The 20,694-nt window shown below is 45.9% G+C and overlaps 1 protein-coding gene across 2 annotated transcripts in view; it reads right to left on the bottom strand.

Annotated features, from left to right (window-relative positions):
* The window catches only part of LOC137383988 (putative helicase MOV-10), an 83,348-nt gene that overhangs the window by 44,815 nt on the left and 17,839 nt on the right, over positions 1 to 20,694 (bottom strand). For both annotated transcript variants that reach the window (XM_068057500.1, XM_068057502.1), the window contains 8 exons: positions 20,542 to 20,690; positions 19,199 to 19,437; positions 18,389 to 18,629; positions 14,255 to 14,395; positions 8,476 to 8,638; positions 5,701 to 5,852; positions 3,272 to 3,448; positions 2,402 to 2,549 (listed from right to left, as the gene is read on the bottom strand). In XM_068057500.1, coding sequence (XP_067913601.1) covers positions 2,402 to 2,549; positions 3,272 to 3,448; positions 5,701 to 5,852; positions 8,476 to 8,638; positions 14,255 to 14,395; positions 18,389 to 18,629; positions 19,199 to 19,437; positions 20,542 to 20,690 — 1,410 coding nt within the window. The remainder of the gene's footprint in view (positions 1 to 2,401; positions 2,550 to 3,271; positions 3,449 to 5,700; positions 5,853 to 8,475; positions 8,639 to 14,254; positions 14,396 to 18,388; positions 18,630 to 19,198; positions 19,438 to 20,541; positions 20,691 to 20,694) is intronic.

Here is a 20,694-nt window from a genome sequence, read left to right as displayed (position 1 = left end):
GTTCCTGGGATGAGGGGGTTGTCCTATGATAAGAGGCTGAGTAAATTTGGCCTATATTCTCTGGAGTTTAGAAGAATGAGAGGCGATCTAATTGAGACATACAAGATTCTGAAAGGGCTTGATAGGGTAGAAGCTGAGAGATTGTCCCCATTGGTCGGGGAATCTAGAACACAGGGACATAGTCTCAGGATAAAGGGTCAATCGTTCAGGACTGAGATGAGAAGAAATTACTTCACTCAAAGGATTGTGAATCTTTGGAATTCTCTACCCCAGAGGGTTGTGGATGCTCCATCATTGAATACATTTAAGGCTGGGATAGGTAGATTTTTGGTCCTGCAGGAAATCAAGGGATACGGGGAGTGGGCAGAAAGGTGGAATTGAAGCCCAAGATCAGCCATGATTGTACTGAATGGCGGAGCAGGCTCGATGGGGCATATGGTCTACTCCTGCTCCTATTTCTTGTGTTCTTGTGTATTTGTTAAAGGTAAATCATGTTGAACCAACTTGCTAGTGTTTTTTAATGAGATAACAGAGGGGGTTGATGAGGGTAATGCTGTTGATGTGGTGTACATGGACTTCCAAAAGGCATTTGATAAAGTGCCACACAACAGACCTGTGAGCAAAGTTATAGCTGATGGAATAAACGGAACGGTAGCAACATGGATATGAAATTGGCTGAGTGACAGGAAACAGTAGTGGTTAATGGATGTTTTTCGGACTAGAGAAAGGTTTGCAGTGGAGTTCTCCACTCCTCTACCCTCGCCCCTTCCCCTCCCTTCCAGAACCGCGACAGGTTTCCCTTTGTCCTCACTTTCCACCCCACTTAAGAAAAAAAACCAGAATGCCTATCAGCGTTAGGACCCTTGCTCTTCCTGATACATATTAATGACATAGACCTCGATGTCCAGGGCACAATCTCAAAATCTGCAGATGATACGAAACTTGGAAGCATTGTGAAACTGTGAGGAGGATAGTGTTAAACTTCAAAAGGACATAGACAAGTTGGTGGAATGGGCAGACAGGTGGCAGATGAAGTTCAATGCAGAGAAGTGAGAAATCATTGATTTTGGTAGGAAGAACATGGAGAGACAATATAAAATAAAGGGTACAATTCTAAAGGGGATGCAGGAGCAGAGGGATCGAGGTGTTTATCTGCATAAAACATTGAAGGTGGAAGGACAGGTTGCTAGCACGATTAATAAAACATACAGTATCCTAGGCTTTATTAATGGGGACATAAAGTACAAAAGCAGGGAAGTTATGTTAAATTTGTATAAAAAACTGGCTCGGCCTCAGCTGGAGTATTGCATCCAGTTTTGGGCACTGCACTTTAGGAAAAATATGAATGCTTTGGAAAGAGTACAGAAAAGATTTATAAAATGGTTTTAGGGATGAGGAAGTTCAGTTATTTAGATAGATTGGAGAAGTTGGATCTGTATTCTTTGGAGAAGAGAAGGTTGAGAGGGGATTTGATAGAAATAATCAAAATTATGTGGGGTCTGGACAGCGTGAATAGGGAAAAACTGTTCCCATTGGTCAGAGGATTGAGATTTAAGGCAATTGGCAAAAGAAACAATGGGGACATGAAGAAAAACCTTTTCACCCCACGAGTGGTTAGGACCTGGAACTCTCTGCCTGTGTGTGGTGAAGGCAGATTCAATCGAGGCATCAACAGGGAATTGGATTGTTCAGGGCTACAAGTAGGCAGCAGGGGAGTGACACTAGGTGAATCTCTCCTTCAGATAGCCAGCGCAGGCAGACAAGATGGGCTGAATGGCCTCCTTCTGTGCTGTAACAATACTGTGATTCAGTAAAAATCACTCAAGGATGGAAAAGATGCTGAAATTTCTACTTCATCAGATGTGAAAACACACGAACATTGTCACATCTCTTTTCAATACTGGACTCTTCAGACGACAAACTGCCACGTCATCCACAATTCAAAAGCTAATGAGTAACGGAGCTGACAGCAAGATATTTTCACAAATATAAATATGTCCAGATATAAGGACACTGATTTTTGCATGAAATCTGAACAACTGATGTGCAGATAACATCACAGACAGAGGTAGAAAGAACAGGCCCAAGGAAAACATGGTTGGTGCTTTTCTTAAGATTCCGACATTCCCCAATAACTACCCAAAGCCAGAAAATGTCTTCCCAAATCACACTAATCACAGTCCATCTGAGATTTGGAGAAAAAACAAAATCGTGATGCACACATAGAACAAGGTGCAACTCACGTCCCTCGATCTAGACTGCTTCCGTTGTCCTGGAGTCCTAGTGCTAGGGGTCAGAATTACCACCATTCACATCCCACCTTCCTCAATTTCCAGAAAGGAAACTCCAAGAAGCCAAACCAAGTTGAGTCTTGCACACAAGAGGAAGTGATGTTCGGTACCTGTTTTATAGCTTCCACGATGGTGACTGTTTTTCCAGTTCCTGGAGGACCGAACACAAGGTACGGAGCAGGTCTGGAGATCCCAGCCACAATGCAACGGACGGCATCAGCCTGCTCAGGATTGTTCTCAAGGGACCGATCGTAAAGACTTAAAAAAAAAATTTAAACCAAAACATTAACACAGAAATAAATGACCATCAGATTCGACATTCTGATTTGAAAAGGGCTAAGTATTGCTGAAATCTCCCCACCCCCAAACATTCAATCCTTCAGCAAAATGCTTCACACAAACGTTCCATTCTGGGAGGCAAATTCTCTCACACAAACAATTTACAACACAGAAGCAGGCCATTCAGCCCAACAAATTTATACTGGTGTTTATGCTCCACATGAGCCTCCTCCCACCCTACTTCATATCACCCTATCAGCATCGCCTTCTATTCCTTTCTCCCTCATGTGTTAATCTAACCTGCGCTTAATTGCATCGACACTATTCACCTCAACTACTCCTTGGGAGAGCGAGTTCCACATTGTTACCACTTTCTGGGTAAAGAGGTTTCTCCTGAATTTCTCATTATATTAATTAGCAACAATCTTATGTTTATGTTTCTAGTTTTGTATGCCCCACAAGTGCAATATCTTCTCTGTCTAACCTACCAAATCTTTTCTACAAGTTTAAAGACCTCTATCAGGTCAGCCTTCAGTCTTCTCTTTTCTAGAGAAAAGTTCCGTAGCCTGATGGTTAGAACCCTCACTTGATGCTTCGACTTGACGAAGCACCAAGAAGGCCTCACTGAACTGAGACAAAGCTTCCAGCTCCTCCGCCAGCCTCCCAAGTAACAGCCGGTGACTCCCGCTGGTTTTACTCACGTCAAGCTTCGATCCAAAGGGTGAATGCATTTTCCATCAGAAAAAGTGGGAAAGAGCACATCTTTCAGGTTGGTGTCCTTCGCTAATTGCGCAGCTCGGTGTTGCAGTTGTAACGGTAATCGGTTAAATGTGAACGAGACGTTAAACTTCATGTTGTTTATAAAAGCATTCAGAAGCCTGGAGGGATTAGAGTCATAGTCATAGAGTTATAGAACATAGAACATAGAACAGTACAGCACAGTACAGGCCCTTCGGCCCACGATGTTGTACCGAACCTTTAACCTACTCTAAGATCAAACTAACTACCTACCCTTCATTCTACTATCATCCATGTACCTATCCAAGAGTCGCTTAAATGCCCCTAATGTATCTGCTTCTACGACCACTGCTGGCACCGCATTCCACACACCCACCACTCTCTGTGCAAAGAACCTACCTCTGACATCTCCCCGAAACCTTCCTCCAATCACCTTAAAATTATGCCCCCTGGTGATCGCCCTTTCCGCCCTGGGAAAAAGTCTCTGACTATCCACTCTATCTATGCCTCTCATCATCTTGTACCCCTCTATCAAGTCACCTCTCATCCTTCTTCGCTCCAATGAGAAAAGCCCTAGCTCCCTCAATCTTTCTTCGTAGGACATGCCCTCCAGTCCAGGCAGCATCCTGGTAAATCTCCTCTGCACCCTCTCTAAAGCTTCCACATCCTTCCTATAATGAGGCGACCAGAACTGAACACAATATTCCAAGTGTGGTCGAACCAGGGCCCTATAGAGCTGCAGCATAACCTCGCGGCTCTTAAACTCAATCCCCCTGTTAATGAAAGCCAACACACCATACGCCTTCTTAACAACCCTATCAAAATGGGTGGCAATTTTGAGCGATCTATGGACATGGACCCCAAGATCCCTCTGTTCCTCCACACTACCAAGAATCCTGTCTTTAAGCCTGTATTCCGCATTCAAATTCGCCCTTCCTAAATGAATCACTTCACACCTTTCCAGGTTGAACTCCATCTGCCACTTCTCAGCCCAGCTCTGCATCCTGTCAATGTCCCGTTGCAACCTACAACAGCCTTCCACACTATCCACAACTCCAGCAACCTTCGTGTCATCGGCAAACTTGCTAACCCAGCCTTCCACTTCCTCATCCAAGTCATTTATAAAAATCACAAAGAGCAGAGGTCCCAGAACAGATCCCTGCGGAACACCACTGGTCACCGAGCTCCATGCTGAATACTTTCCATCTACTACCACCCTCTGACTTCTATGGGCCAGCCAATTTTGTATCCAGACAGCCAACTTTCCCTGAATCCCATGCCTCCTTACTTTCTGAATGAGCCTACCATGGGGAACCTTATCAAACGCCTTGCTAAAATCCATATACACCACATCCACTGCTCTTCCTTCATCAATGTGTTTTGTCACATCTTCAAAGAATTCAATAAGGCTTGTGAGGCATGACCTGCCCCTCACAAAGCCACGCTGACTGTCTCTAATCAAACCATGCTTTGCCAAATAATCATAAATCCTGTCCCTCAGAATCCTCTCCAATAATTTGCCCACTACCGACGTAAGACTGACTGGTGTATAATTCCCAGGGTTATCCCTATTCCCTTTCTTGAACAAGGGAACAACATTTGCCACCCACCAATCATCCGGTACTACTCCAGTGGACAGTGAAGACACAAAGATCATCGCCAAAGGCGCAGCAATCTCTTCCCTCGCTTCCCGTAATATCTTTGGGTATATCCCGTCTGGCCCCAGGGACTTATCTGTCCTCATATCATTCAAAATTTCCAGCACATCCTCCCTCGTAACCTCAACCTGTTCGAGCATATCAGCCTGTTCCACACTGTCCTCTCAAACGACCAGGTCCCTCTCACTAGTGAATACTGAAGCAAAGTATTCATTTAGGACCTCCCCTACCTCCTCCGACTCCAGGCACAAGTTCCCTCCACTATCCCTGATCGGCCCTACCCTCACTCTGGCCATCCTCTTGTTCCTCACATAAGTGTAGAACGCCTTGGGATTTTCCTTAATCCTACCCGCCAAGACTTTTTCATGTCCCCTTCTAGCTCTTCTAAGTCCATTCTTCAGTTCCTTCCTGGCTACCTTGTAACCCTCTAGAGCCCTGTCTGATCCTTGCTTCCTCAACCTTAAGTAAGCTTCCTTCTTCCTCTTGACTAGCTGTTCCACATCTCTTGTCATCCAAGGTTCCTTCACCCTACCATCCCTTCCCTGCCTCATCGGGACAAACCTATCCAGCAGTCGCAGCAAGTGCTCCCTAAAGTTATATGAAAGCATTAATCAACAGGCTTACAACGAGAAGCAGAGTTAACGTTTCGGGTCAGTGACCCTTCCACTCCAAAGGTACGGGTGACAAGATGCCCGACCCTACACATTACAGAGTGGAAATTCTCTAATACTTACTTTTGGGAAAACCCCAGCTTCACCTGTTCAAGTTCGACTGCGTGGACATAGCCCTTGTAACGTATGATTGGTTCCATCTGATCATCGCTCTTGGATGCAAACAGGTGGTCACCACGGAGTACAGAGGGCCTGTTCTCAGCAACACCAGGAACCTGCCAAGTTCGGGAGGGAGGAATAGAAAACAGCAATTAGTTACAAATTCATCCAGAGTCCAGCCAATTGTAGAGACCTTCCTACCTACTCAGAATAAATCAAAACCTGGAACCTTCCTGGCCAGTCAGTGCGGCTCAGTACCGGTCAATCTCCTGGCCGGTGTGGCTCAGCGCCAGAGTGACCGGTCAGTCTCCTGGCCGGTGTGGCTCAGCGCCAGAGTGACCGGTCAGTCTCCTGGCCGGTGTGGCTCAGCGCCAGAGTGACCGGTCAGTCTCCTGGCCGGTGTGGCTCAGCGCCAGAGTGACCGGTCAGTCTCCTGGCCGGTGTGGCTCAGCGCCAGAGTGACCGGTCAGTCTCCTGCCTCAGTGCCACAAGTCACCTGACATCTGTTTTTATGTAGATCACGGAGGTAGAAAGGTTAAATTATGAGGCGAGGTCTCAGACGAGGCTTGTATTCCCTGGAATATAGAAGATCAGGGTGTGATCAAATTGAGGTGTTTAAAATAATTTAACAATTTGACAGGGTAGAGAAAAAGGAAATTCTCTCCTCCAGTGGGGTGTCCAGAACAAGGGGACATAACCTTAAAAAGTAGAGCTAGGCTGTTCAGGGGTGATGTCAGGAAGCACTTCTTCACAGAAAGTGTCGTGAAAATCAGGAACTCTCTCCCCATAAAGCTCTGGATGCTGGACAGGGGGAGGTTGGGGGAGAGAGAGGGTCAATTGAAAACTTGAAAAAAAACTGAGATTTTTGTTGCATAAGGGTCAAAGAGTCATTTACGACACAGAAGGAGGCCATTCAACCCATCGAGTCCATGGCAGCTCTCCACAGAGCAATCCAGTCAGTCCCACTCCCCCGCTCAATCCCCGTAGCCCTGCAAATTTATCTCTTTCAAGTGCCCATCCAACTTCCTTTTGAAGTCATTGATGGTCTCCGCTTCCACCACCCTTGTGGGTAGCGAGCTATAGGTCATTACCACTCATTGCATGAAAATATCTGTCCTCATATTCCCCCTGCACCTCTTGCCCAAAACACTGAATCTGTGTCCCCTAGTCCTTGTACCATCAGTTAATGGAAACAGATTTTCCTTGTCTAACTTATCTAAACCTGTCATAATCTTGTACACCTCTATCAAATCTCCCCTCAATCTCCTTTGCTCTAAGAACAGCCCCAGCTTTTCCAACCTAACTTTGTACTTAAAATCCCCCATCCCTGGAACCATTCTGGTAAATCTCCTCTGCACCCTCTCAAGGACCCTCACATCTTCCTGAAGTGTGGTGACCACAGCTGGATGCAATACTCCAGTTGGGGCCTAACTAGAGCTTGAGAAAGGTTCAGGATACCTTCCCTGCTTTTGTACTCAATGCCTCTATGAAGCCCAAGAGACCATACGCTTTACTAACCACTCTCTCAGTATGTCCTGCCCTCTTCAAAGATCGATGCACATGCACCCCCAGGTCCCTCTGTTCCTGCACACTCTTTAGAACTGTGCCATCAAGTATATATTGCCTCTCCCTATTCCTTCTGCCAAAATGCGTCAGTATTAAATTCCATCTGCCACCTGTCTGCCCATTCTGCTAGCCTATCTATGTCCTGTTGCAGGAGGTTCATATCATCCTCACTGTTTGCCACTCCTCCAAGTTTGGTGTCATCGGCAAATTTTGAGATTCTACTCTGTATTCCAAGATCCAAGTCATTTATATATAGCAACAACAAAAAAAAGCAGTGGTCCCAGCATTGACCCTTGGGGAACACCACTGTCTACCATCCTCCAGTCTGAAAAACAACCATTTACTACAACTCGTTTTCTGTCTTTAAGCCAAATTTTTTATCCAATTGGACACTAACCTCCCTACTCCATGAGCCTCAAATTTTATCAACTGCTTTCTTAAAATCCATATAAACAACATCCATCTCACTCCCTTCATCAACCTTCACTATTACTTCATCAAAAATTCAATTAGATTAGTCAAGCATGATCTGATTTTTACAAATCCATGCTGCAACTCCTAGATTAACTCAAACCTGTTGATTTTTCCCCCGATTATTGTTTCTAAAACCGTACCTGCCACTGATGTTAAACTAACTGGCCTGTAGTTGCTCGGACTGCCTTTATACCCTTTCTTGAATAAGGGAGTCACATTTGCCATTCTGCAATCCTCTGGCACCTCCCCTGTATCCAGGGAAGATTGGAAAATTATGGAAACCCCTTTGCTATCTCCATTCCCACTTCCTTTAGCAACCTGGGATGCAAGCCATCTGGGCCAGGTGAATTATCTACCCTAAGCGTAATCAGTAATATGGAACTAAGATGGGAAGATGGTGTTGAAATACAGGCCGACCATGATAGATGCATTTAATGGGAAGCTAGATAAGCAAAAGGGAGAAAGGATCAGCAGGATGTGTTGATAAAGTGAGACAAGGAAGGGTGGTTGGAGGCTCGTAGGGAGCATAGACACTAGCATGGACCAGTCATTCACCTGTTTCTGTGTTGTAAATACCTTATCACTGAATGGCAGAAGAGGCTCAAGGGGCTGAATGGCCTACCTCTGTTCCTATCTCCCAAGATCTCCCTTTAACATGAGCTGACATCTCACAAAGCCTTTGAAAAATCGGGCACTAACCTTGAGAACGAGAAGGTTCCTCCTCTGTTGATCCATCATCATGGTAACTCCCTCCATGTTGTACCTGGTGATGTCAGCTTCCATCTGAATCTCCTCAACATGGAGCAGCAAACCGAATCTCTCGCCGTAGTTTTCAAACGCCAACCTCGAGGCCAGTAATGAACTGCATAAAAAAAAAAGCACAAACATGCCTTTAGTGGGATGAGTGGGACCAGCAAGGTACAGTGTCACTAAGGACCATGCTTCAGGACCTCTCTGATCGATACTGAGCGAAATGGTTATCATCTGGTACCACAGTAAGAGACGTTAAAATTGACCTCACTCATAACCAGCGTTCCCAGTCAATCTCAAAAGAGTTGAGTCTTACAGGAACAGGCAAGTATCCATGTTCCCATCACACTTAGGAGCTCTCTGAACAGTTTTGCTCGCCATATCACAAAAAGAATATACAGGCACTGAACAAGGTGCAAAAAAAAAGAGATTTACAAAATCAGGAAAGAGTGAACAGGCTGGGGCTCTTTTCTTTAGAAATGAGATGGCTGAGGACTGACCTGATAAATTATGAAGGGGTTTGATATGGTCGACATACAGAAAATGTTCCCACTTTTTGCAGAGTCCAGAACCAGAGTTCAGAAATATAAGATAGTGACTAATAAATCCAATAAGGAATTCAGGAGAAACTTAGTTTACCCAGAGAGAGGGAGGAAGGGGGTGGGGGGGGAAACTGACAGCCAGGGTACTTGCTTTCAGGGCCAGTCAGCAACCTTTGCTGAAATGTATATTTGTGCATGTACACTGGACCAGAATCTGACTCAGCTGTGATCCTTACTCCACCCCACACAGAAATAACCTGTTGTCTCCCTTTCCAATCCCTGAATAGTAAATTAGTCTGCTAATTAGTGTGACTCTGAGCTTCCGGTTGCTTGCCATTTTATTTCTCCTCTCCACTCCCACTCTGACCTCTCTGTCCTTGGTCACCTACACTGTTCCAATGAGGTTTAACAGAAGCTCGAGGAACAAAACCTCATCTTTCGAGTGGGCACTGAGGTTGGATAAACTCGGATTGTTTTCATTGGAACGATAGAGGTGGAGGGGTGACATGATAGAGGTTTACAAAGTTATGAGCGGCATGGACAGAGTGGATAGTCAGAAGCTTTTTCCCAGGGTGGAAGAGTCAGTTACTAGGGGACATAGGTTTAAGGTGAGAGGGGCAAAGTTTAGAGGGGATGTGCGAGGCAAGTTCTTTACACAGAGGGTGGTGAGTGCCTGGAACTTGTTGCCGGGGGAGGTGGTGGAAGCAGGTACCATAGAGACGTTTAAGAGGCATCTTGACAAATACATGAATAGGATGGGAATAGAGGGATACGGACCCCAGAAGTGCAGAAGGTTTTAGTTTAGACAGGCATCAAGATCGGCGCAGGCTCGGAGGGCCGAATGGCCTGTTCCTGTGCTGTATTGTTCTTTGTTCTTTACAGCCTTCCAGACTCAACATTGAGTTCTACAATTTCAGATCATCACTCCCATATTTTTCCTTTGTTACTATTGTCATTTACATTCCTCTCGATGCACCTTTTGCTCCTCACTTGTCCCATTATCACCTGCTTTTGCCTTGTACAAACATCCCTTTTGTCACTCAATTGCTCTTGCCTTCCACCCTATCATAGACCTTCCCCTCTGTTCTTCCTCCCCTCCCACTAACCCTGTTAAATATCCAAATATTTTCAGTTCTGATGAAAGTCATAGTCAGAGTTATACAGCACAGAAACAGGCCCTTCGGCCTATTGTGCCTGTGCCGGCCATCAAGCACCTATCAATACAAATCCCATTTTCCAGCACTTGGCCCGTAGCCTTGTATGCTATGGCGTTTCAAGTGCTCATCTAAATACTGCTTAAATGTTGTGAGGATTCCTGCCTCTACCACCCCTTCAGGCAGTGCGTCCCAGATTCCAACCACCTTCTGGGTGAAATTTTTTTTTTTCCTCTCAAATCCCCTCTAAACCTCCTGCCCCTTAGCTTAAATCTATGCCCCCTGGTTACTGACCCCTCCGCCAAGAGAAAAAGCCTCTTCCTATCTAACCTGTCAATGCCCGTCATAATTTTGTTTACCTCAATCATGTCGCCCCTCAGCCTTCTCTCCTCCAAGGAAAACAACCCTAGCCATTTCAGTCTTTCTTCATAGCTGAAATGCTCCAGCCCAGGCAACATCCTGGTGAATCTCCTCGGCATCCTCTCCAGTGCAATCACATCCTTCCTATAGTGTGGTGCCCAGAACTGTACACAGTACTCCAGCTGTGGCCTAACTAGCGTTTTATACAGCTCCTTCATAACCTCCCTGCTCTTATATTTTATGCCTCGACTAATAAAGGCAAGTATCCCATATGCCTTTCTAACCACCTTATCCTCTTGTGCTGCTGCCTTCAGTGATCTATGGACAAGTACACCAAGGTCCCTCTGACTTTCTGTACTCCTCGGGTCCTCCATCCATTGTATATTCCCTTGCCTTGTTAGTCCTCCCAAAATGCATCACCTCACACTTCTCAGGATTAAATTCCATTTGCCACAGCTCCGCCCATCTTACCAGCCCACCTATATCGTCCTGTAATCGAAGGCTTTCCTCCTCACTATTTACGACACCACCAATTTTCATGTCATCTGCAAACTTACTTATCATACCTCCTATATTCACATCTAAATCATTAATGTACATTACAAACAGCGAGGGTCCCAGCACCGATCCCTGCGGTACACCACTGGTCACAGGCTTCCACTCGCAAAAACAACCCTCGACCATTACCCTCTGCCTCAATCCACTAAACCAATTTTGGATCCAATTTGCCAAATTGCCCTGGATCCCATGGGCTCTTACCTTCTTAGCCAATCTCCCATGCGGAACCTTATCAAAAGCCTTACTGAAGTCCATGTAAACTACATCAACTGCGTCATCCTCATCTGTACATCTAATCACCGCCTCAAAAAATTCAATCAAGTTAGTTAGACACGATCTCCTCAACAAAGCCGTGCTGACTATCCCCGATTAATCCCTGCCTCTCCAAGTGGAGATCAATTCTGTCCCTCAGAATTTTTTCCAATAGTTTCCCAACCACTTATGTTAGACGCACCGGCCTGTAATTACCTGGTTTATCCCTGCTACCCTTTTGAATAATGGTACCACATTCGCTGTCCTCCAGTCCTCTGGCACCTCTCCCGTGGCCACAGAGAATCTGAAAATTTGTGTCAGAGCCCCTATCACCTCCCTTGCCTCAAATAACAGCCTGGGATACATCTCATCTGGGCCTGGGGATTTAACCACTTTTAAGTCCTCTAAAACATCTAATACATCCTCCCTTTCAATGCTAATATGTTCAAGTATATCACAATCCCCCTCCCTGATCTCTTCACCTACATCATCCTTCTCCATAGCGAACACAGGTGAAAAGCAATCATTTAAAACCTCACTTATGTCCTCTAGTTCCACACACAGATTGCCACTTTGATCCCTAATGGGCCCCACTCTTTCCCTGGTTATCCTCTTGCCCTTAATATATTTATAAAATGCCTTAGGATTTTCCTTTATCTTGCCCGCCAAAGTTTTTTCATGTCCCTGCTTCGCTCTCCTAATTACTTTTTTTTTAGTACCCCCCTACACTTTCTATACTCCTCTAGTGCCTCCACTGTTTTCAGTGCTCTGAATCTGCCAAAAGCCTCCTTTTTTTTTTCCTGATCCAATCCTCTATATCCCTTGACATCCGGGGTTCCCTGGACTTGATGGTCTCACCCTTCACCATAACGGGTACATGTTGGCTCTGAACTCTCACTATTTCCTCTTTGAATGACTCCCACTGGTCTGATGTAGACTTTCCTACAAGTAGTTGCTCCCAGTGCACTTTGGCCAGATTTTTATCAGATTGAAACCAGCCTTCCCCCAATTCAGTACCTTTATTTCTGGCCCATCTTTGTCCTTTTCCATAACTACCTTAAACCTTAAGATTTATGGTCACTATCCCCGAAATGCTCCCCCACTGATACTTCTACCACTTGTCCAGCTTCATTCCCTAGGATTAGGTCCAGTACTGCCCCTTCTCTTGTAGGACTTTCTACGTACTGGCTCAAAAAGCTCTCCTGTATGTATTTTAAGAATTCCGCCCCCTTTAAGCCTTTTGCACTAAGACTATCCCAGTTGATATTAGGTAAGTTGAAATTCCCTACTATTATTACCCTATTATTTTTACTCCTCTCTGAGATTTGCCTACATATCTGCTCCTCTATCTTTCCCTGACTGTTTGGAGGCCTGTAGTACACACCCAGCCAAGTGATTGCCCCCCTTTTGTTTTTAAGTTCTACCCATATGGCCTCATTTGAGTAACCTTTAGGATATCATCCCTCCTTACTGCAGTAATTGACTCATTGATCAACAGTGCAATGCCACCTCCTCTTTTATCCCCTCCCTTGTCACGCCTGAAGATTCTATATCCTGGAATATTGAGGTGCCAGTCCTGCCCCTCCCTCAGCTATGTCTCTGTGATAGCAATAATATCATAATCCCATGTGCTAATCAATGCCCTCAATTCATCTGCCTTACTAGTAAGACTCCTTGCATTAAAATAAATGCAATCCAGCCTTGAATTTTTCACTTGTGCCTTAACATTTGCTCTGCTTTCCAGAATGATTCAATTTCTCTTCTATATTTGACTGAGCATCACCCCTTACTGTACTCCCACTCTGTATCCCAACCCCCTGCCAAATTAGTTTAACCCCCCCACCCCCTCAACAGCACTAGCAAACCTCCCAGCAAGGATGTTGGTCCTGTTCCAGTTCACGTGCAACCCGTCCAACTTGTACAGGTCCCACCTTTGCCAGAAACAGACCCAGTGATCCAGGAAACTAAAGCCCTCCCTCCTGCACCATCTCTTCAGCCACGCATTCATCTGCTTTATCCTCCTATTCCTATACTCACTAGCACATGGCACCAGGATTAATCAAGAGATTACAACCCTGGAGATCCTGCTTTTTAACCTGCTACCTAGCTTCCCTAAATTCTTGCTGCAGGACCTCATCTCTCTTTCTACCTATATCATTGGTACCAATGTGTATCACAACCTCTGACTGCTCCCCCTCCCCCTTCAGAATGTCCTGCAGCTGCTCAGTGACATTCTTGACCCTAGCACCAGGGAGGCAACATACCATCCTGGAGTCTCGTTTGCAACCACAGAAACACCTATCTTCACCCTTACGATAGAATCCCCTATCACTATAGCTCTTCTACCCCTTTTCCTTCCCTGCTGTGCAGCAGAGACATCCGTGGTGCCACAAGCTTGGCTGTTGCTGCTTTCCCTTGGGAGGAAAACTCACCCCCAAACAGTATCCAAAGCAGTATATCTGTTTCTGTTTGAGGTGGGGGGGGATGGCCACAGTGGACTCCTGCACTACATGCCTGGGCCTACTACTCCGCCTGGTGATCACCCATCCCTTTTCTGCCTGTGCAGCCATTACCTGCGGTGTGACCACCTCACTAAACGTGCTATCCACGACGTCCTCAGCATCAGAGCTGAAATGTTAATTCTGTTCCTCTCTCCACAGAGGCTGCCAGACCTGCTGAGTATTTCCAGCATCTCCTGTACTTTGCTTTCGTAGAACCAGTCCTATGGTTAGGTTTGAGGAGGGTGACTGCCTTAGCCACAACTCCACGCACCCCCGCTTCAAAGAACGAAATCACCCAGTTCGCCCTTTGCTTCAACTCACACTCCGTACCCCATTGAAGAGCTGACACAATGGGACTTACTTAACCCTTTGCACCTCCTGCCTCACACTGGGATTAAGATTGCGGGCTTCCTTCAGTGCACTCTTTACAGCAGCAAACAGCACCCGAGAGTATTTATTAGACTCCAGAGGGATCTCTTTCTCCAGTTCGTAGTTGAGAAACCTGTAAAGATTCAAAGCAGATACAAGGTCAGCAAATGCACAAAGCTTAGGGCCAGAACTTAAAACAGCTTGAACAGCAACACCTCACATTGTAGGAGAAGGGAGGAAGCACTCACCCTGCTCCTACTCCCAATGGATCCTGACCTCCCAACCATCGCTTCCAGAATCTCAACTCAAATCATTCCAAACCTTCACCTCCCTCCAATGAAGGTGTGTCCCAAATTAATTTCTGCCCAGTTCAATTCCTCACCATATTGTTCTACTCACCTTAACAAAATAATATTCTCCACTCCATTATAGAAACATAGGAAGACGAATGGCACAGAAGGAGGCCATTCGGCCCATGCCAGACAATAAAGAGCTATCCAATCTAACCTCACATTCCAGCTCTTGATCCGAAGCCTTGTCGGTTACAGCATTTCAAATGCATTTCCAAGTTTTTTTTTTAATATAAAAAGTATTTCTGCCTCTACCACCCTTTCAGGCAATGAGTTCCAGATCCCACTACCCCTAAGCGAAAAAAATTACTCCCCAACCTTATCTACATTTGATATCCCTCAACAAGGCTCTCCCCCTTCTCATGGTCTTCTCGAGACTGTAGAGCTGGAGGTTCTCTTATATTTCCTCACAGCACATCACCTTGCAATCAGTCTCAACACTTCTCTGCATCCTCCCCAAATAAGGAGGCCAAGTTCAGTCAGACAATTTTTCATCACCTCCAGCCTCCAACTCCTGCAATCCACACGTTCCCAGCATTGGTCCCCCAACACATCAGTCCTCACAGCAGTTGGTTAAAAATGGTAATACTCACAATCCTCTGTGCCCCAAAAACCAATCTATTGTTGCGTGAGTGCTTCTGTTTTTCTTTGCAAAATATGTTTTAAGAAGTTATAGCTGAATTTTGGACATTGAATTATCTTGACAGTGCTGAACTTTGTGGGTGTTTTTCTTAAAAGGAAGGTCAACAGAAGGGTGACCAGTAAACAAGTTTTTACCGGAAGGCACATGATTTCAAGTAAACACAGCAGGGGGTTTGACCTGACGAGCTATTTGCTTATTGACAAGACAGGATTTATGGCTGTCATAGGAGTTGCCTTTGGAAAACTGTTTATAAAAAAAAGCCAGTTGATTTGGCTAAAAACAGGCAGTTGGAGTTTTCTTACTGACCTGCTTACCTTACTCTTGAAAAGCAAATACTGTATCAAATTGTCCTATTACCTCCTGTATTTGAAGAAATCCTAAATGTTTGTAGAAACCTTGCATCTTTAAAGGAACTTTTCATCAAATATGAGAGATTTGAAACTTTTGTTGCAGCACAACTGATGTAAGACCTATGTGAAGCCTTCTGTAGCTGCATTTCTTGAAAGCCTACCCAGACTGTTCATCAACATTGCCTGCAAAGAACTGTTCTAGAAAGACTCCTAGTGGCAGCCAGCTATTCGCCTTTGGGACCAAGTTTTCTTGAATCCTTCTATTTCTTTCTAACAGCTGTAAACAAAAATCCCTTTTTTTCCCCCAGTTAACAGGTTGTGTCTGTGAGTGTGTGTGAGAGAGAGCTAGGATAAAAAATAAGGGGCTTTACTATTTCAATTCATGTATATGTTTACTTCATTATTGGTTAAGACTTGGTTTATAATAAACTACAATTTTGTTGTTTATTAAAGAAACCTGGTTGGCGTGCTTTATTCTGGGGACAAATAGAGTATCTGACTGATGGCCTTGTTAAGTGGGAAAGTTTAAATATATGCTGTGACCTGGGGAGAAGTGGGACTGATTTAATAGTGCACTCCTCCCGCCTCGGTCGTAACACTATCCATCATGTGGTCATTCAGCCAAGACCACACTGCATCCTTAGAGCACTGCAGCCCTGCCATTTGTTGCCAGATTGACCATGCTCGTGTCAGACGTCTCCTGGGTTGCTCATAGCAGTGTACTTCATTCCAGGAGGGTTCGCAACCCCAAAGCATGGATGGCCCTTCAACGTGTGACGACCAGGAATTACCCCAGATGAGGTCTGACCAGCACTTTATAAAATTTCAATAGAATTCACTCCACTGTTCTGCCCATGTATTCTAACATTCAATTCCTTTAAAAAAAAACTTTCTCCCATTGTCTCGACATTGAAAGGGCCAAGTCTAATAATCCTCCAGGTCTCTTTCACGGACCCTTCATTATACATCTCCATAGCTTATTCTGTCTTCCTCAATTACAACACTTTTCATTCGTCAGTATTAAATTTAATTTTCCACTTAACCAATCAATTGCATAAATGAAAAACAAGTTCTATCTTTTATTGAATGCTCTATCCCTACTGCATGCATTTAAAAGAAAACAACACAACAGGATAAAACCTACTACTGATCAAATCAATGACAATTTGCATTTAATACAGTAAGCATCTGAAAAGGCACTACACAGGAGAATTAACAAAATTTGACACACAAGGAGATATTAGGACAGGTGACAAAAACCTTGGTCAAAGAGGTAGATTTTAATGTTAGAGGAGGAGAGGTGGAGACGATTAGGGAGGGATATTCAGAAGGTTGCATTTTCTGACAATGCAACCACTAGGTGGCACAGTACTGGCACATGGGCAAATGCAGCCTCATGCACTGAAACGTCACAGTTTGAGACATCTCAGGCAGCTGCCAGTAATAAAGATGGAGCTGCTCAATTTGTCACAAAAAACATATTAAACCCAATCCTCAATAACTGCAATTGCTACCTCCATCCCACCCCCAACAGTATCCCGCCTCCTCCCGCCATCGCGCTTCTCTTTGCCGCTCTCTCCCAGGCCCGTCTGCTCATCACTCGCTGCCCGCTTTGCCACTGCCTTCCCTCAGCCTCTCTCCCGCCCTCACCACATCCCACCCCCCCCCCCACCCCCTGGCCACTCGCTCCCCATTTCACCACACCCCGGCCGCTCACTCCAGGCCTCGCTGCTTCCCTCCTCTCGGCCACTCACTCCCCATTTCACCACACCCCGGCCGCTTCCCTCCTCTCGGCCACTCGCTCCCACGTCACACCATCAGCCTCAATCGTTCGCTTCCCACCTTGCCACATCAGCGGCTCATTCCTCGCCCCACACTGCTTCTTCAGGCGGCGCCACAGAGAGCAATCAGCCAAGGGGGGGGAAGCGAGCAGCTGAGAGGAGAAGCAGTGAAGGCAGAAGGGAGCAGTGAGACGGGATGCAGCAGGAAATTGAAAGCGGTGATTGAAGCAGGGATAGCGGAAGGAAGCAGGGTACTGTTAGGTGGAATGGAGCCGACAATCGCGGCTATTGAGGGGTGAGGACGTCATTGCGCGCATTCATACTGGCAAGCTGGCAAATGTTCGCACGCACTGATAAAGTCTGCAATTGCTCTGCACATGCTCTGCGCTGTCAGAAGTCACTGTGTATTCAGAAAGTTTGAAGACACAGCCATCAACGCTAGAGTGAAGGTAGCAGAGGGGTGCCCAAGAAAGACTTGCACTCATATAGCACCTTTCACGAGCACAGGACGTCCCAAAGCACTTTACAGTCATTGAAATACTTTTGAAGTGCAGTCACTGTTGTAATGTAGGAAATGTGGCAGTCAATTTTCACACAGCAAGCTCCCACAAACAACAAAGTGATAATGACCAGCTAATCTGTCTTTTGTGATGTTGATTGAGGGATAAATATTGGCCAAGGACAACCAAGGATAACTCCCCTACTCTTCAAAATTGTGCCGTGGGATGTTTTACATCCACTTGAGGGAGCAGAAAGGGCCTTGGTTTAATGTCTCACCCGAAAGACGGCACCTCCGACAGTGCAGCATCTCATCAGTACTGCAAAGCAGTGTCAGCTTTGATTTTTGTACTCAAGTCTCTGGAGTGGGATTTGAACCCAAGACCTTCTGACTCAGAGGCAAGAGCGTACCCACGGAGCCACAGATAACACTACAGAAGCCAGAGGTGGAGGAACACAGAGCTACAAGGTCTGGAGGATCACACAATAAAAGTTTGGGCTCACCCGTCCGGCCTCGCTCCATCTTCCACTATCTCTTCCGTTGGACGTTTAATGCAAAGCTGGTATGGCTTGTAGGGAGCAGTCGGCTTCAGCTCTTCAGTCAACGTGTTGGTCACCCGGGCAGAAAAGAAGCGAATAATGTGGAAAGTCTGGGAGCTGCCATCTTGGAATTGAAAGGCGAGTGTAACCGGGTAATAGCCAGAGTGAGCCATCGAGCAAATGACTTCAATCTGGCAGGTATCACCTGCACAAAGAAAGGACAAGTCACTATCCTGGCTACAACTCAATACTCTCCCTCACTTAAAACAACTGGTTGACTCTTAAACTACATTCTGAAGTGGCCAGGCAAGCCACTCACAGTTGTATTAAAAAAACTGTTACCTGTGCTTCAAGTACATAAGAACCTACAGCACAGAAACAGGCCATTCAACCCAACTGCTCTGTACCAGTATTCATGCTCAACACAAGCCTTCTCCCACTCTATCAACATATCCTTCCATTCCTTTCTCTCTCATGTGCTCATCCACCCTCCTCTTAAAATTATCTATGGTGTTCACCTCAACTACTCCATGTAGCAGCAGATTCCACATTCTCATCACTCTCTGGGTAAAGAGGCTTCTCCTGAATTTCTTATTGGATCTATCAGGGACTAATATTTATGGACTCTCCCCCAACACAGGCAGCTCAACATCACCTTCTCGAGGGGGTAACTAGGGAATGGGCCATCAATACCAGCCTGATCAGTGACCCCCGCAAGAGTGAATGTGAGGAAGCCGCCATTAGCAGGTCATGGAAAGGAAACATGCGCCTCACCTGTATTCAGCACCAGTGGTTGGGAACTGGACACATTCTCTGCATTCCTCAGGGTGAACACGTGGAACTTGCGAAGCATCTCACACCTCACGAAGGTCACCGCCTCACTCCCTTCATTTTTGACAAAGATGGGGACTTGTACCTGACTGCTGGGGGAGAGAGACACTCTGATCCTCCCTTCATCAGTATCAAACGTTGACCACACCTTTACACCGCCTTTATTCTGGATCATCTGATTCCTGAAAGACACAACCACAACGAGTTACCACAGCAACCGAGACCTCCAGTGGTTAACTTCCCTGGGGTGCAGAGCAGTCGGGCTTGGGTTCCGCGTTGCTGCGATCTGGGCTCAGGGTTTTAATCAGGAGTTGAGATTGCAGCAAGGGATGCACTCCAATGATCGGGACAATGGACCCAGTCAGCAAGCTGGGAGGAAGGCACCTCCACTTGGTTAGAGACCAGAATAGGGGCACAGATTCATAATGCGATTGAAAATACATCCCAACAGAAATTGGCCCAGGTTGGGAGGGTGGCACAAATTCAAAACTAACTTGTGGAAACAATATTTCGATGAGCGAGTGGTCAATCTATGAAACAAGTTCCCTTGGGAGACAGTGGGAGAAGGTCACACTGATTCATTCAAATGCAAATCAGATAGTTCTTTTAGAAAGTAAGATTTTGGAATCCGGTATGTGAGTAATCGGAGAGGTGATGTGCGATGAGTGGAGAGTGCTCAGGAGGAACAGGTGAGTTTGGATCAATGATTCCCAAAGCTCTCTCCACCACTGGGGGCTTTTCTCACCTCAGGTCTGGCTCTGTTGTTACTCATTGATAGAGACTGATCGCTGTGATTGGTCAATAACTCCATTATCGTTGTATCAAGTGACTACTAGTTTGGTAGAAGGGCAACTAGATGGACCTTTTTTTTAAAACTTGTGATGAGGTAAATGTTGCTGGATGTAGAGGTCCTGAACCACACAGAAACTCAGTGGGTTCATCCCAGTCACTGCCGAGCTCACTAATCTTACCCAGAGACAGGGCAGAGGTGCTACATCTGCCCTCGGTGCCTCTGGGTTAGGGTGAGGAAGATAATCAAGCACCCATTCTCCCAATCGCTATCCAAGAGCAAATGTCCATAGGTATTAAGCACAGGATCAGCTCATCCACGATGCTCACCGAGGTCAAACAGCACGCTGACAATCACTCAGGATTACAACCTCGAGGCGAGGCAGCATGGAGTTGAACCCCAGAAGGAGTCAGCACCTTCAAGGGAGGAGGACAACAATGTGTGGCAAAAAAAGCAACTGGTCAGATTTCTCTGCTTGGAGGGACCTGCACTTTACCTGTTCTGTTTCAGCTGACGGATGATAGCTCTGGCACGACCCCTCTTCCCAGGCTCCTGGACAAGGGCCGGAGATGGTTGTGTCCCCAGATTGTCTGCAGTGTTAGGCCACGGATTACAATACTGGTTGGCATACACCACTCTTCTCCGCTGG

The sequence above is a fragment of the Heterodontus francisci genome, chromosome 25 (genome assembly GCF_036365525.1).
Source record: "Heterodontus francisci isolate sHetFra1 chromosome 25, sHetFra1.hap1, whole genome shotgun sequence".
NCBI classification, from domain to species: domain Eukaryota; kingdom Metazoa; phylum Chordata; class Chondrichthyes; order Heterodontiformes; family Heterodontidae; genus Heterodontus; species Heterodontus francisci.
This window is presented reverse-complemented; position numbering and strand designations above follow the sequence as displayed.